The 16,749-nt window shown below is 45.4% G+C and overlaps 5 protein-coding genes across 5 annotated transcripts; 2 read left to right on the forward strand and 3 right to left on the reverse strand.

The window, feature by feature from the left end:
- Window positions 1–160: 160 nt before the first annotated feature.
- Window positions 161–1,592, reverse strand: F5B22DRAFT_655351 (methyltransferase; the record flags this gene model as incomplete). Its single annotated transcript, XM_047979878.1, has 5 exons — window positions 824–1,592; window positions 751–764; window positions 611–697; window positions 311–549; window positions 161–258 (listed from the first exon to the last, which is right to left on the reverse strand). The coding sequence occupies exons 1-5, from the start codon at window positions 1,229–1,231 to the stop codon at window positions 161–163; spliced, it is 846 nt and encodes a 281-aa protein (XP_047831113.1). The 5' UTR covers window positions 1,232–1,592.
- Window positions 1,372–3,438, forward strand: F5B22DRAFT_142587 (major facilitator superfamily domain-containing protein). Its single transcript, XM_047969051.1, has 4 exons — window positions 1,372–1,612; window positions 1,693–1,702; window positions 1,762–2,198; window positions 2,272–3,438. The coding sequence occupies exons 3-4, from the start codon at window positions 1,769–1,771 to the stop codon at window positions 3,279–3,281; spliced, it is 1,440 nt and encodes a 479-aa protein (XP_047831114.1). The 5' UTR covers window positions 1,372–1,612; window positions 1,693–1,702; window positions 1,762–1,768; the 3' UTR covers window positions 3,282–3,438.
- F5B22DRAFT_646361 (1-aminocyclopropane-1-carboxylate synthase 7) lies at window positions 3,325–4,831 on the reverse strand (the record flags this gene model as incomplete). Its single annotated transcript, XM_047978719.1, has 4 exons — window positions 3,325–3,795; window positions 3,854–4,266; window positions 4,335–4,539; window positions 4,610–4,831. The coding sequence occupies 4 exons, from the start codon at window positions 4,829–4,831 to the stop codon at window positions 3,325–3,327; spliced, it is 1,311 nt and encodes a 436-aa protein (XP_047831115.1).
- Window positions 4,832–5,430: 599 nt separating this feature from the next.
- Window positions 5,431–8,342, forward strand: F5B22DRAFT_636220 (heavy metal tolerance protein; the record flags this gene model as incomplete). The annotated part of the gene is made up of 9 exons (XM_047977260.1): window positions 5,431–5,598; window positions 5,651–5,722; window positions 5,793–6,162; window positions 6,199–6,868; window positions 6,919–6,971; window positions 7,034–7,640; window positions 7,732–7,918; window positions 7,970–8,112; window positions 8,177–8,342. 9 exons carry the CDS (start codon window positions 5,431–5,433, stop codon window positions 8,340–8,342), a joined length of 2,436 nt encoding a protein of 811 aa, XP_047831116.1.
- A 1,407-nt stretch (window positions 8,343–9,749) lies between these two features.
- F5B22DRAFT_605865 (uncharacterized protein) lies at window positions 9,750–11,920 on the reverse strand. Its single transcript, XM_047974883.1, has 3 exons — window positions 11,339–11,920; window positions 11,192–11,276; window positions 9,750–11,112 (listed from the first exon to the last, which is right to left on the reverse strand). Exons 1-3 carry the CDS (start codon window positions 11,494–11,496, stop codon window positions 10,066–10,068), a joined length of 1,290 nt encoding a protein of 429 aa, XP_047831117.1. The 5' UTR covers window positions 11,497–11,920; the 3' UTR covers window positions 9,750–10,065.
- Window positions 11,921–16,749: the final 4,829 nt, after the last annotated feature.

A 16,749-nucleotide genomic window follows, 5' to 3' on the forward strand; every position in this document is an offset into this window, starting at 1 on the left:
CTTTTGCCTTTAAGGCGACATCCGCTACCTATCCTAATACACATGATAGCTTCGACTGGTCACATGGAAAACGCCGTTGTACCTGCTTGTGTTTGAACAACATGCCCCGTTTGACACTTCTACTCCCTAGTCTCGGCTCTCTGCACATGACCATATCCAATCACTCGTCATAGAAAACCAAGCATCTCACTTCGAGACTCTCACGGGGTTTCGCCCCTTTATTAGCATGAGGATATGGGAAAGCCCCATGGGGACATACTGGTCGAATCATTAGCAGTGTAGTCCAAAGATCCAAGCAGCTAACACTCACACTTAGCAACATCCTCTTTGCTGTCCCAGATCTTGATGATTGTTACCTCGTCTGTTCTATGATCCGGGAGGTAGTACCATATTTGACCAGTGTTGTAGTTGATTGAAACTGTTTGCCCGACCCTTTCATAGCGTTCCTTGAAGATGTTCGTTGGGTGAATGTCGGTGTGCTGGACACTGCGGTAATCCATGCACGCCAGGGGCCAGTCCTCCACTGTCCCATTGGTAGGACGCCAGACACTTCGAAGAATCTGAGTATGAACAGCCTCCTCATCATAGTATGGGTTTGGGATTTCCTTACTTCAATACCTGCACTCTTCCCCTGAGGAGCTTTTCCGCGTCCTCCCCTGCGTGACGCTTGACTCGACCTATGGCCCCAATCTCAGATCTTCGCTCACAATCAGCAAACATGACCCGCCGAGTATGGATATCATTGCCTACTGGTCCACATGGGCCTATGCACTTCATGATCAGCCAACGTCCATGACGTAGTGCTCACGGCAAGCAACCTTACCAAAGTCGCGGGTTGCTCGTTGCCATCCTTATTCACGTTAGGATCCAGCGACGGATCTCGCCTTCGATAGGTATGATCGAAGATGATGACTCTCTGTGCTCCCGTCTTACTCTTCACTATATCTTCAACAACAGGGTAGTACTTCTCGGCTATGAAAGGCTTGTCCTTGCGCTGAATTGCGCTGACTAGCTCCTCGTCGATGCCGGCATCGCTGTGAAACTCAAAACCGTGCGTATCAAGCTTGAAATTGTCTTTTTCCGGTCTAGCACTGTGAAACTTGACGGCATACTCTAGATTGCTGAAGTTCTGACGGGGGTATTCCTCAGTGGTCAGCCCCCTTATGTATGGGCTTTCCTGGTTCCCAGCCCACGGCTCCAGGAACATCATCTGGCTCTGCACCACTGCCATTGTTAATTAGGCTCTGATGATTCAATAAGTGATAATAGAGAAGAACGTAGTTCTTGTTGTTTTGGGGGGCTGTAACTCCCAGCGTGGCTGTTTCATCGGACCAATGTACATCCAGAACGGCTTCGTTGGCCTCGGCATCTGTTTTCTACGAACCATCGGCAACCGGCACTGCTGAGTCTTCGGCATCCGCGCCACATTAACCTTAGAAGCACGCGCTTTCAGCCCAGTACGTCAGGCAAGCTGATCGGCCTACGGAGATTGATTTAATTCGTATTGAGTTGAAGCAAGCTATCTTCTGTTACCTGCAATGCTGGACATCCTATCAGGATGCCGTGACCTCCGCAGGACGCTTCGAAGACTCCAAACCCCGGCGTACCTTAGGTATTTGCATATTCAACAGCGTACTCAATAGCATGCGCAAGTACCCACGCTAGCTATTGGATTCTGATACTATACTGTAGATGTTTCATTGTAGGTCATGTGCTACTAGCGTATGCCCTGTTCGGACTCACTCGTGATCGTTTGCACAGAGACGCGATGGAAGTCGTCCCAGTACCCGAGACCGCACCTTTACTTGAGACTGATTCAACCGAGGTTGCAGTCCTCAGTGCCAAGTCACCCGAAAGCCCAAGGGTCAGTGCTTCGTTGCCTTCCAGCCGGGCTATTAGCCCAAATGCCATCCGACACATACTCCCTCTTGCATTCACGGCGGCATTCGCCATAGCCGCTACATCGGCGACGACCGTCTACGCATATGCTGCCATCCTGTGCGATGACCCCAGTCAATGTGCAGATGACGACAGGAGCCGCTATACTGCCACCGTCGCGCTGGCTAGCTTTATAGCCAATGCCACTGGTATAGTCGCGGTGGGGTTTCTGCGACCGTTGGTTGAGTCGCGTCCGAAGTCCGGGCTATGTTTCTGGTTAGTTTGTCGAGCTTTGGGAGTGGGCTTTCTCATCCTCGGAGGTAGGTTATGCGCTGCTTGTCGTCATCCCTGATTCTCAAGCCGACGATTGCTGTTGACATTCACACGAACTAGTGAGCCTTCGGAGCATCAGTGTCGCAATTTGCGGCCGGCTTTTCGAAGGTCTCGCATCAGACAACATCCTCCATTACTCCCTCGCAGCCGTATACGTTCACGAACCCGATCCAGCGCGATTTTCGCGGCTCATGGGCACGTCGCTAGCATTATACATGATTGGGATGTCAATCAGTCCGAGTTTCGTTACCATACTGCCCAGCTTCACGTCTAGTTTCATCGTGGCTATTGCGATACTAGGCTTTTCGCTCCTCTACCTCCTAGCGTTCGTCCCAAACCCTCGAATGGACAACCAGGATCATTTTGACAATATCGCATGCCCCGGTGTTGACCACCGAGAGGGATGGAAACAGTACTTCCGTCCCATCACCAACTTGATCAAGAATCGACGAATTATCCTCTCAGCTATGGCGGTCTTCTTCTACAATTGTACACAAGCCTACCTTTTTCCATTGATCATGGTGGACGCTGCGCTCCGTTTCAATGCTACCAGCAAGGAGAACGGTTACATCATCTCCATAGCAGCGACTACATCGTCCATCTACCTACTCTTCATCTCTGTCATCCTTCCTAGAATCAAGCGATCTGGACAGCAGCAACATGAACCCCCACCCGCTCATGTGAGCAACCAAGAAGCAGCACCTCCTTCCCCCAAGGCTTTATGGTTAGATGTGATCAGCGCGCTCATCTCTATGTCAGCTCAATTGGTCACGCTTCCTTTCTTTAGTGTCGCAAATTCACTTTCTACATTTTACGGTCTGGTAGTGCTGGTGTCACTGGGACTTGGTGCTCCCAGCTACATGAAAAGTCACGCGGTTGCGATCTCGTCGGACAGGAACTCGACTCTCGCTTGCCTGGCAGTGCTTGAGAGTCTCGGCGGTCTCATCTCCCCTATTTTTCTGGGTGCTATTCAGAGCAAGATCAATTCGAAGGCCGTGTTCGCAGCATCATCTTCATTCGTGGGTTCTGCTATGCTGTGTATCATAATGAGTTGGTTTTTAGCTAAATAGATAATCGTCAAGGCCCCATAATCGATCTCATATTCTTGGATTACTAGGTTGCTGTAGTCCGTCCTCTTTGTGATATACGCAAGATCCCACGGTCCAATCGTGTCAATGCCTCGTCCAGTTTCGAGGGTTCGAGCGCGAAATTAAGCCGTGTCCATCCCTTCTCGTTCTCGGGTACATGGTAACTCCTGGCCATCGAGATTTGGAGGCCTTCACTTCTAAAGATCTTAATAATCACGTCCTCTTCTTCCCACGTCTCTAAGTTGGGTGCGATCTTGGCGAAGACGTACGGACTTCTGCTCGTGGGTATATGATCGATGCAGTATTTCTTCAACACGTCACGGATCTTGAGATATGACTCGCTCAAGCGCTCTGCGTTCAACTTGAGCAGTCGGGGCAGCTCGGAAGAAGTCAGCAATGCGGCAGTAGCCACGGCCGCAAGTGAGGAAACCTGTGTATTTGACGTCAACGCAAGTCCGGTCGCCAGAGCCCCATTGTCTTGTGTTATGCAGCATCCCTAGACTGAGTTAGAACGATTATCGTGACGTCCCGAAACAGGTCTCCATTCTGCTTACCACCCGTAGGCCGCTCGATCCTAAGTCTTTACTCGTGCTCCAAACAGCATGCATCCGGGAGAGGTCGCACCCCATTCCCTTGACATCTATCTGCAAGAGGGACACGAATGGTACAGGATCCGGGTGGTCTGGATTCTCGAATCCTGACATGGCATATATCTCATCCGAGATCAGGTGTATCTTCTTCTCGTGGCAGAATCTGATAATTGATTTCAACACCTCTTCTGGGTAGCAGGTTCCCAGAGGGTTATTTGGATTAGCGAGTAGCAGCCCTTTGATCGGCGCGATAGACTTATGAAGAGCGTCTTCAAGGGCGAGGATGATCTTGGGGGAGATAGCGTCGTCAAGATTTTCGAGTTGGACAAAGATCGGCTTGACCCCTGAACGGACTCCAATCAACCAATTGAACCCATCTGCATCGCTCGGTCACGTCAGTCGCATGAGCTGCATGTCTCATGTTTTTTCAGCTTCATTCACTTACTCCAGGCCGGGCTAGCAATAAGAAGGCCATCACCTGGGTCACAGATATTGAAAAGCAATGCGTCGAGAGCGAAGGCTGCTCCTGGAGCAGTCGCAATATGGGATCCCTGAACCGGAATGAGTGGCGAAAAATAAGAGTTGAGAAACTGGACCAGAGCATCCACCAAGCGTACGTCGCCGTTGAAACCATCCGGGTACGAGAGATGCTATTCCAACACGGTCAGTATGCTCGAAGCACCTGGTACAGACGCTAGGGGGAATATCAAGAATACGAACTTGACTTGTGAGACCATTTTGAATAGCATCTTTATAAAGCTGGACAAGCTCCTGCCGCAAGACCCAGTTCTCAGATGTAGCCATATCGATAGATAGAGATTGTTCTTGCGAGTTTACTCGATCTTTCTCACGTGTATTGGCCGCTTTCTTGATGCCGGGCCATATTTCTGCGACATTGTCAACGCCTCTCTTGGAAAGTCCGCAGAACTCGAGGTTATCCATTGCTAACGCCGAAGATGATGCGTGCAATGCACAAACAGTAATTTCAGACTGTGTGCGATTGAAGCTATCAAGCAAGTAATCAGCAAAAATGATCGAGTATGAAAAAAAAAAGGCACAAACGTGAAGGGACAACCTGCTTGAACTAGTGGCTTTACATCTATACTTATACACCAATGGCAATGTAGGTTGCTATGCGTCGTGGGATCCCCAAGGGTGACGGGTACCTGATAAGTACTGTACGTGGAAGATAGTTGCCTATGCAAACTCCAAAATTGCCTCTTATCGGATCGGGAAGCGTTGAATATGTTCCTGTTCCGTTGAGAGCCCGTTAGTGTACAATCCAACCGTCATGTCGGGAGGTGTTTCCGGCTGGGAGCAGATCCAGCCCCGGGATCGGACCAATCAAAAGGGGCTAATGTTTGTGCCCCCAAGACGGAAGCCGAAGTCATTATGTATGGTTACAGTATGTCTATAATCTTAACTAGAAAGCTCTTACAGACCATGGCCGAGTTTTGGCTCGATTAGCTTACTTTCAAGTATCGCTTTTCTGGTGCGCATACTCAATACCGAGTCCTCGAAAAACGCAATTCCTACCCAACATGTTGTCTTGGACATATCCCATATTGCTATGGCTCGGATATATTGCGTCTCATATCTACCAGGCGCTTCTACGGCGGTCGCCCGTCCCCGCACGTCAACCCTCTTCAAGGAGGCGCCGTGCTGATCTGATCATATTAAGTCTTCTTTCAGTTCTTTGCTGTAATCTAGTCAGCGTTCTCCGACTCTGTTGGTTAATGTGAGAGCACTAACGAGAGACAGGTCGCAACAGCCGGACTATATATTGCGACAAGCTATTCCAACAAAAACGACAAGGCTTTCATGGACTGTGGCGTAGGTCTTTGTCTGAGTCTTTACGTTTTACATATTGTAACTAATCCTCATTCGCATGGCCATTATCTAGTTATCCATCAGTGCAGTTGCTGCCTTCTACGCCGCAAGACTTCTGCCTGACCCGGATCAAGCCTTCACCTTTACTCAAGTAGACTTGCATACTTGGCTGCTGAGTCTGCTCGCGGAGCTCATACTCTTACTCTATCATCACTTCGGCTCTCATCGCAGGGTCCTCCCGCCGCTAGTATTCGAATGGGGTATGTCTTTCATAGTCTTGGGGAGTGTGCGCATTCTGGTCCTCTTGGTTTTGATCGGTCTATCCTGGATCACGACTCAACGGATACCCGACAGCAGTCATTTCGGAGATGATCCTACTCAGCCGTTACTGCGAAAGGACCGTGCTATAACAGGGAGCGGACATGCTCGACACTACGGCGCGAGTTGGACTTTGACGGCAGCCACTACTAGTGCAGTAGAAAAGCCCAATGACGCCCAGAACACCAGCTGGACCGATTACCTGTTTGGGTTTGGAAAACTATTTCCGTTTCTCTGGTATCATGCAGATCAAACTAGGCCCGCCGGCTCCAAGACTCTTCAACTCCGGGCGATTTTCTGCTTCGTCCTTCTCATTATCCAGCGTGCCATCAACATCATCACACCCCACCAGCTCGGCGTCTTGGTAGTCTCTCTAGGTCAGGGGAAACTGCCACACAAGCAGATCTTGCTCTATGTGCTATTCCGCGGACTTCAGGGTCAACAAGGGGTTATTGGTTCACTGCGTGCTGTGCTCTGGATACCCATCAGTCAATCCACGTACCGACGACTGAGTTCGGCTGTCTTTGAACACGTCCTGATGCTCTCGCTTGACTTCCATCTGAGCAAACGCATCGGCGAGGTAACAAGTGCTTTAAGCAAGGGAGGGACACTCAACACATTTCTCGACGCTCTTATATTCCAATTGTTCCCCATGGTAGCAGATCTCTGGATAGCTGCCGGGTACTTCCTGGTTGTCTTCGACGCCTCGTATTCGCTGATAGTCGTGACCATTACATGGTTCTATCTCTATCTTACGATCTATATGGCCAAATATCGCGGTCGCGCTAGACGCGAGATGGCAAAAAGAGAGCGTATGATGGAGGGCGCAAAGTATGAATCTTTTGACTCTGTGAAATCCTAAGATATACTGACACTTGCAGGACCGACGCGCTGTTATCATACGAGACAGTGCATCAAAGCGGCGCAGTGCCTAGTAAGTTTTATCTTCCCACTCTGATCACCAACGCTGTGAGGCTTCTAACTTTGCGGTGATAGTTGAAATGTCCAGATTCCAGTCGCTCGTTGGAAATTTTCAAGAGGCCGAGTACAGTGTCTTCTTCTCACTTAATATGTTGAACGTCGTGCAGAACAGCGTGTTCACCCTGGGAACGTTGCTGGTGTGCTACCTAGATGCCTACCAGATCTCAACAGGCCAACAGACCGTAGCTATGTTCGTCACACTACTGACCTACATCGCCCAGCTTCAGGCACCATTGAATTTTTTCGGTAGCTTTTACACGCAGGTGCAGAATAATCTAGTCGACGCCGAGCGGATGTTAGAGCTGTTCAATGAGGTCCCGACAATCACCGACGCCGAGGATGCCAAGGATCTCGAGACGTGTAGGGGTAGAATAAGCTTCAGGGATGTTTCGTTTGCATATCATCAAGGTCAACACCAGGCGCTCCGGGGCATTTCCTTTGACGTCGACGCGGGTACCTCGACGGCAATTGTTGGCGAAAGCGGGAGTGGGAAGTCTACGATCTTGAAGCTGCTGTTCAGGTTCTACGATGTTGATCAAGGGGCTATCGAGGTCGACGGGACCGATATCCGATCTCTCCGCCTTGAGAGTCTGCGGTCACATATCGGCGTTGTCCCACAAGAGTACGTAACCCGCCAATCAAAATGCCATGATGACAAGCCTGAGAGAGAGAGTGCTGTTGGAAGACATGCGCTGACTTGGATGCGCGACCAGTACTGTTCTTTTCAACGACACGTTGATCTACAACTTACGATACGCCAAACCAGACGCCACCGACGACGAGGTGTATACAGCCTGTGCAGCAGCCAGCATACATAAAAAGATTTTGAAGTTTCCGCAGGGCTATTTGACAGTTGTAGGCGAGAGGGGCCTCAAGCTCTCTGGGGGAGAAAGACAGCGGGTAGGGTCAGAGAGAAACTGTTGGGGGAGTGGCTGACTGACAAGTTTGTAGATCGCCATCGCGAGAGCCTTCCTCCGATCTCCTCGTATTCTGCTGTTGGATGAGGCTACAGCATCGCTTGACTCGGCAACCGAGAGACAGATTCAGGGGTCGCTGGAGGGGGTGTCGCAAGGCAGGACTACAATCACTATCGCGTAAGGCTGCCTGCTACCTGTCCTTGACGAGGTCCCGCAAGTTGCGCATGCTCATACTAAATAGGCATCGACTATCCACGATTACAGAGGCGGATCAAATCATTGTTCTGAGCGACGGCCGCATCGTGGAAAAGGGGAGGCATTCGGTGCTCGTTGGTCGGAATGGAGTATATGGTCAGATGTGGCGCAAGCAGAATGAGAGAAGGGCCGATGCAGACGCGGCGCCGTAACTGCACAGCCCGTCGCGTTGGTTGGCAAATGTCACCCTCCAGCCAGCCTGATCCAGAGACAAAACGGACACTTGGATTACTTGGTATGTGTGCTCGTGCTCGTGCTCGTACTTAGTATGTCTCTATAAGGGAATTTTCTCATCGCATTTTCCAATGACATGCCTAGCCGGCCTCGCGGCCGTCTTGCCCCCGTGCGCAGAAACACCTGGAGCTGTGGTAAAGATCAAAAACTGTGTGGAAGTTGGGGTTATGTTGCACAGAGCATCTCGTATTATTGAAGTGCTACATCATGCATGCACTGGTCGGATTCTGCAGTGGGGGAATTTGGAGTTTGCTGCCAGCCTGCCGCTGTCACGTACATGCACTCAGTACCTACTCTATTTCCGGAGCGGGGGCCGGCACAGAGCGCACACCTTCCGGAAGTCAAAATTTAAAAAGAGGTGGAAGGTGACTCTGAATTTGTTGTAAAGCATTGGAAGGATTACGGCCAGTCCAGCCTGCGTCCAGCCTGCATGTAGGGCGGCCAGTCTAGATGGGCCGAAGACCGGGCCCGGGCATGGGGACGGGCCGTTAGCGAATGAGATAAGAGATAATTAATTACCTTAAGATATTGCACGAAGGGGCTTATGTAGATAGTCAAGGCTGCTCAGTATCTTAGATAGTCGCTTACATACACTTACAGTCAGTCAGTTATTTGCAGTTAGTTATTGAAATATAAGTGACTGACTGACTGCAATTGACTGACTGGCCTTGCGACAGATAACATTGCTATATTTATAATGGACTTGGTAGTGGTTCTGTCAGATTGAAGGGGTGCTATGACTACACCTACGGTACCATAGCGCGCCAGGGGGGGGGTAGGAAAATGGTCACAGCTAGGTTATTAGGTCCTAACAACCTAATACAGCATGTTGAATATATGTTGAACGAAATATATTTTTACTGTATGGCTATGTTTAACGTATAACTATTGTATAGCTTAATATTCATTTAATCCTTTCCCCCTACGGTATTTGACGAAGGCTACGAAACCTTCCGTTAAAGTCTTGAACTACGAAGCGATTGCGATAGGTTTCCTAGCCTTCAGGGTGGTGGTGGTGGTGGGAGTAGATTGGATTGGATTGGATTGATCCTTGCAGCGATTATCCTTGAAACTGGCGATAGATTGGATTGGTTGAATAAGTGGCTAGGTCTGTATGGCAGGGTCTGAAATTTGACCAAGTTCGAAGTCTACGGCTACGGCTGTACTGGCTGTACTGGCTGGCTGTAGGGGCTGTAAGGCTATAGGGGGCTATAGGGGGCTATAGAACATGATGTTCAACACCATGTTAGAATCATGTTGGAAAATGAACACGATTTCGAAATAAAGTCATTTCCAATAAAGATACTATTAGAATGCTAATATAATTTAATATAGGTATACTTTTAATTTAAACATCTTTGTGTCAGCTAAATGGGCTAAATATAATGAGTTCACTTTGGAGAATATCTAACATAAATTTCTTACCCCCCCTGGCGCGAAGGTAGTCTCCCACATGTACCAGTACACAAGACACACGGAATCAATACACTCACTCTGGAATCGCTTAATTCTGAGGGATGCGCCACAACCCCAACACGACACTGAATTACGAATGCATTATATATGGTAACGATGAGAACTGCCGGATTCAGGTGCGCAAAGTAGGTATATAAACAGCTTCAGAAACGAGGTACCTACTTCCTAAGCGGCAGCAAGCCGCCTTGCAATTTCACCCAATCGAAGCTGCAGGTCAGCGTGATGATACCCTCCTATTGCTTGTGATTGTGAATGGGGAATGCTCTGGCCCGTGTCAATGACAGCCAGCTCCTTCAGCTTCTCCAAGATCTTGGTGGCGTGCATTGCTTCTCTGTGCATCGCCTGGGTCCTGATCGCCAACTGCTCCTCGGCTTCCACCCCATAGTCGCCAATGCCCAGGAGACCGCTCCGTCCGCTAGTTCTATTTCGCAGGCGGTCTTTTTCGGCCATTGCGGCCGAAAGGCATATTTCAAATAGCTCTATTACTTGGTACATGAGGGTAGCGAATAGCATGCGACACCGTAGATTCTTGGCTTGCTGTTGAGCCTCGATGAACTTGGAGAGTTGGTCCAAGGCATGTTTGATATACCCGAGAGCTACTTTAGACGTCTTGAGCTCGCCGTCGATGATATCCTCCAGGTCTCTTAGAAGATGACAGCACTCCAAGAAACACTGGCTGTCTTCCCCGTCCCGTGGCCGGGTGCCGAGGGGCAGAGGAGCAATTAGAGTCTCAGGTAATTGAAAGTGCTGCTCAAGTACACTTGCGTCGGCATCCCGAAAGTTTAGTTCGAGGTCGGCGAGACTATGGTTCTCCACGGATGCCTCGTAAACTCCAGGGGTTGAAGAAACCACCTGGGAGCTGTGAGAGACTGAAGACTCCTTGCGCAGGATGTGCGGAGCGACCTCGATTGAAGGCTCTTGAGGGGAGTTGGTGTCGAGTTCGGTCCCATCGAAATTCCAGTCACACCAAGACACCGGATCGGTTGTAGCGGCGCTGCCATCGATATCAGGAAATGCATTGCCTCTATCAGACGGTGAGTTCTCATTGCTTGGCGTCCCGTCGGCTCGGTAGTCCTCCAGGGCTTGGCTATGGCTGTGCTTCTTCTTTGCTCGTATACCAGGGACCTTGCCAGCCCTCGATTCAAGATAGAGGCAACTACTACCATTTGCGCGACATCGTGTGCAGCCTGTTCGTTCTCCTGAGCACTTGACCTGTTTTTGTACTGCGTGTCAACTGCCTGTTCATCCTGCAAAAGGGTATACGTGAGCGGGGATAACGATCGAACCTCACCTTGGCAGAGCAACAAGCATTGCAAGCATTGCGAAGTTTGACTGGCCTTTGGCGGCATGGGCCCTGGGTCTTATTGGTCGTGGGGCTAGGTGACGTCAGCTAATGTAAGTAGGAGATTGTAGAAGATTTTTTATGTGAATACCGTACCTCTGGGACAAGGGCTGCATCGTTTCCATCCGGCTTGGGGCACTTGAGGAGAGAGTGGTCTGCGCCGTAATGATCAAAAGACAGAGAGAGACACACACACAGGAAGAGAGAGAGTAGGAATCGAAGTGACCGCGGCAGGCTGGGCCACAGACCGCCATATATATATATATATGAACAGCCTTCTTTTAGGCATTGCAGCCAACAAAGCAGACGGTGCTACTTCACTCAGGTTCATTCGCGGATGCTAGGTATCAGTGCAGGATCAAAGGCTTGTATTGTCATGGTTGATTTTATGCAAGTCAATAACAGGTCAGATGTAATACGCGGTTTGGAGGCACGCAATGCAACCAACAGTTGACCTCTGCAGAACCAGGAGATCCTGAGGATCTTGGGCTTTGGCCTATACACATAGGGTGTCATTACGGCTAGCAAATAGTAAGGAATTGCATATAATTCATGACCCTGCTCCTGGTGGCCACATGGAGAGATCTCGCAGCCCTTGCAGCCCTGTGTAATCCCCGTAGGCCCACCAGCAACCGGTGGCGCCACGAGGAATCTAATAATTCGTTAGGGCGCGAGGGTGGGGGGCGGGGTACTTTAGGTCATCATCACTGCTAGGAACTTCAGGCCCAACAGGGTCATGTCAAGATATAATAAGATTCGATACCTTAAATCTGTCACGGGCACGGTTTTTTGTATTAATTGAATAAGCTTGTTTTTATTGTTAAGATCATATTTATTCAAAAGGGCGGTTTAGCTATACTTAGTATTGATAATAGATAGAGACGATGTTTTTTTAGGATTACGCATAGGTTCGCAGCGGGGTTTTATACTAGAGGGGGTCTTTTTGGTCCCTTGTATGAAAGGAACAGATGAGTCGACATTTGAGCGAGAGCCTATCTCTTATACGACCCAAGGACGGTACCTAGATAGACCATATACCCAATTTTCACTCGGGAAAAAAAAAACAGAATCCACAGGGTTCGACTTTATAAAATCGCTTTTGAAAAGTGTTTTTGGCAGATTCAATTGGTTTGATTATAAACTGTTAGATTTAACGATATGCAGATAGAGGTCATTTCCATAGGTATATCGGGGCATAACAAATAGCCCCAGCCACCATGGGAAAGCCTGGAAGGTGGAGAGGGAGAGAGAGAACAACTTAGATAGAGACACAGAATTCTGACTTCAATCAATTATTGGCTCAAATCTAAAAGGGGGAGACTGGTTACTTGTAGTTAGATATTAGAGAGTATCCCAGCCCCATATTCCAACACTCATTGTCTCAATCTTTTCATGGAACCACGTACGCATATTTGGTTAATAGATGAGGCCGCGTAGAAATTATTAAGGCCGAGTGTATCTCTCATTGGTCTCAAATTCGCCCCCTGCACAAGTCTACACTGGGGCTAATTCTCGAAGAGGCGTAGGGGTCTGTATCAGTTGAGAATCCGCCTTAATCTTTAGTCTCGGAGCTGCTCAGGGTTACCGGTAGAATCTACGATAATGATGTTGTCTTTAGGGCAACATAGGTTCTCGATCCATCTTAGGAACAGCGCTCTAGAATCCACCCCCACAGCTCGTTAGCTCACCATCGGATCGCGAATGCGCAACCCTCGATCTAATAAATCTATATCATAAACCTTACACTCAACGTAGCAGCACTGATAGCCATACTATGCTACTAGAGTAGCTCTTTTATTAAGTATCTTGTTATAGTTATAGGTGCTGTTAATTATAACACTGAGACCTTGTTTTATTATATCCTAGGCAAGCGCCTACTGCACGACGTAAGCTTGTTTTGCTATGTTGTCGAATGGAATGATAGCTGGTTCGAGAAGACTAGATCTAAGGATGTCGTGGTCAATGATTACTGCGCCGATGGCTGGCCGAAGTAACCCAGCGATTGTTCTTTTCCCTAAGCTAGGTGCACCAGACATCTGGACGAGTACCTGTGTGGCGGCCTCATGGAGAGTGGACATCCTGCTTATTGTCAAATGGTGGTGCTAGCTATGAGAATGGGAGGCCTGGAGTCGATTTCCTGTAAAAGATTCATATGGCGAGACCAAGCAGCGGCAGATACAACGAAACCAATGTGTTAATTAGCACGGGCATCTTGCACAACGTGCATGCTCCAAGATTTCGTAACAGGGCTTAGCCACTTACCTTCCAATACACCACTTGTACGTCACTGTATACCACAGCGAAATCCTGTCGTTACATTGTCTATTGGAACACTATTCAGTCACGTCGTCTGTATGCATTGTGTAACATATCCTGTGTCTTAGCCGAACATGAACCATTAGATCTTTTTTGAATACACGGTCTAAAATCTTATAGTACAGATTATTATAGACTAGCCCTGTTTTACCGGCTTACTTCCGTTAGCATGAGCATGTGACAAGGGCTCTTCTAGAGGGCTTGAAACTTAGTTGTATTCAATAATAATTGATTAAGGGTCTTAAGGTCCTTTGATTCTTTAAGTCCTTCGAACTTGGGAATCGTCAGGCCTTCGTATAGACAGGTAGAGAGTCCTAGGTATCTAAGTACAATCTTTACTCATTGGATAGAACCCCTCACGTTAGGCATGTTGTGAGTACTTCCAGCCGACAGTCTTTATGTATCCAATCCGCTGACTCCGAAGGTCCGTGACTTGTCTGTATGGTTCGACCGTTCCGTTTCTTTTAATACGGTGCCTTAATAGGTCAGTCAATACGCCGATAGCAAAACGGAGGCCCGGCGGCTACGAAGTGGACCGCACCGCCACGACCCGCACGATGAATCAGCATAGACTCTCGCGCTGAGTTCCTCATATTGCTTGGGGACCTTACAAAGCCATTTCAAAGCAACGGAGAGATTGAACTATCGTCTGAGATAGACGTAGATGAGGCGATTAAAGCTATCGAAGGGATTAACGACGATAATAGCGATGAGATGCCTAGCAGTCCGTTGCAAGCGCTGGGAAGGCAAGCAGAGCAGTTATATTGGGACCCATAGATTAGCGCTGCAATGCTTGAAAACGCCAAAAAGGCAATATTCAGGCCTGATTTACAGCTTCAATTAATCACTTCTATTGTAGTTGCGGTGTTGTTGGTTTATTAAAGGTTGGATTCATTAAATAATCATAGCAAAAAGTGAGGTTTGTATGGGGAATTGTATGGTGGGGCTAGCGCCGCCCACCGACCAAGTATTATTTTATTTGATTGCTAAATAACTTGACCAATTAAAATAAGATAAGACCTTGTAAATTATTTCATAAACCAAAATAGATTTTTGTACTTAACTCCTTTAATTTCAATTAATTGTAAGTAATCTTTTAATTTTTCTGATTTTTTTACAGGGTTTAGCCATTAGAAAGTTGTTGTTGAAGGCTTCGAAGGTTGGAAGGTTGTAGGTGACTGACCTAACCTAACCTGACCTAACCTGACCTAACCTGACCTAACCTGACCTAACCTGACCTAACCTGACCTAACCTGACCTAACCTGACCTAACCTCTGACCTGACCTGACCTGACCCAACCTACCACCTTAAGTGTAGTACGCGTTGCGTAAGGGGACGTCAACGCGTAAGGCGCCTGGGACGTTTGGGTAGCTGGCACCGTTATCGTGAGATTAGTTATAAGGGTATGCTATTTCCGTATTTTCTAATTGATTGATTGATTGATAGTGTTTAACGTTGTAGGGACTAATCTGCGTTGCAGTTAGTTCAGGCCTTTGCAAGGGCATTGGAACGTGGTAAGCTGTCCACTACTGTTTTATATATATAGTGGCTTTAAAGCTATTTTTTTACTTCTTAAATGTATTAGGTTATGATTATGTATTTATTCCTTTTAGGACTTTTATGCTTTATATGTTTAATTTATTTCCTTTAAGCTTAAAACTTAGTTTAATATACCTAAGGGGTTTAATATTAATTATAAAGGGCAATAATAAATATAACTTTATATTTAAGGCGGTGGTTTAACTAATTGTTATTAAACGTTTATAATTTATTATAGCTATTTATTATTAGGGCTTATAGCTAAGCTAAGCTACAGTAGGTATATAATAGGTTAATGGATAGGTGGGTATAATAGTAATAAATAGGCTTATCGTTAAAAATTAAAAGGGTATTATACTTTTAAATATATTAATTTACATTATATTTGGAAGGGGTTTTATACTTTTAGGTATATTAGTTTACATTATATTTATATTTATATATAAAAGGCCTTTAAGGGTATTATAAATCCTAGGTCTTTACCTTAGGCTAAGTGGTAAAGATATTAACTAATTATACTATACCTATTTTTATATATAAATGTAATAGTTTTATTAGTTATATGTTATTTAGGATTGTTTTTTCTCCTTTAAATTATTAATCTATTCCTTTTTACGCCCGTTTTAAGCCCTTTTTACTAATATACCTAGCTAGCCTTAGTTTTAATTATAATAACTTTAATAACTTTTCCTTTAGCTATTTATACTTTAGCTTTATAATAATTTCTTTAAATCCTTTTAATTAAGCTATAAAAGCTAATATTATATTATTATAACAATAAATGGAATTAGTTAAATAGGTGAAAAATTTAAAGAGATAGCTTATTAAACTATAGGAAGACGAAATGCTTATAAGATAGCAGTAAAAACAATCCAATTTAAATTTGGATTATAATATTAACTTAAAATGTTTAATTAAATCCTTTAATTTTTAATATATATTTTATTAATAAAATGAATAGTTATTAAACCTTTAAAAGGCTTTTAAAAGTACTTTTAAAAAATATTATAAAAGCTATTATTAAACTAATTTTACAATTTTAAAGATGGATAATTAATATAAACCTCTTTAGGATTGCTAGATTTAATAACTTATAAATAAAGACTTTATAAATATTATATAAAAATAAAGTAATTAAGCTTTATTTATTTAATAAACTTTAACTATTATTAAGGATATTGGTTATTATAATATATATATTATAAAATAGTTAAAGTTTATAAGGTAAAGTAATTAACAATACTTTAAAAATTTTAATAACTATTTATAATTATTAGAAAATTAAAATAAATAAAAAATACTTATAATAAACGTATAATTTTATTATATAAAGCTAATAAACCCCCTTTATATAAAGTTTAAAAGTTAAATAACTTTATTTTTAACTATTTATAAGGGTATAATTTAATTAACTATATATTATTATAAGCTTATAAACTTTAATTAATTAAATTTAATAATTAATTTATCGGTAAATTAATTATAAAATATTATTAAATTAAAAGCAATTTAACCTATATTAATAATACCCTTAATATTTATATTAATTAAAAACCTTAACCTTTTAACCCTATTAATAAATAGTATTTATTAGAATTATTAAAAAGTTATTATACTTTATAAGCATTAACGTATTTCCCACTTAACCTGG

This window comes from Xylaria bambusicola (genome assembly GCF_022495145.1).
Source record: "Xylaria bambusicola strain CBS 139988 unplaced genomic scaffold F5B22scaffold_19, whole genome shotgun sequence".
NCBI classification, from domain to species: Eukaryota; Fungi; Ascomycota; class Sordariomycetes; order Xylariales; family Xylariaceae; genus Xylaria; species Xylaria bambusicola.

Coding starts and splice junctions, on each gene's coding strand:
- F5B22DRAFT_142587 (XM_047969051.1), top strand. CDS start 1,769: ATGGAAGTCGTCCCAGTACCCGAGACCGCACCTTTACTTGAGACTGAT. Junction 2,199..2,271: donor GGGCTTTCTCATCCTCGGAG/GTAGGTTATGCG, acceptor CACACGAACTAG/TGAGCCTTCGGAGCATCAGT.
- F5B22DRAFT_605865 (XM_047974883.1), bottom strand. CDS start 11,496: ATGGCGGTCTGTGGCCCAGCCTGCCGCGGTCACTTCGATTCCTACTCT. Junction 11,277..11,338: donor ATGCAGCCCTTGTCCCAGAG/GTACGGTATTCA, acceptor GACGTCACCTAG/CCCCACGACCAATAAGACCC. Junction 11,113..11,191: donor ATGCTTGTTGCTCTGCCAAG/GTGAGGTTCGAT, acceptor GTACAAAAACAG/GTCAAGTGCTCAGGAGAACG.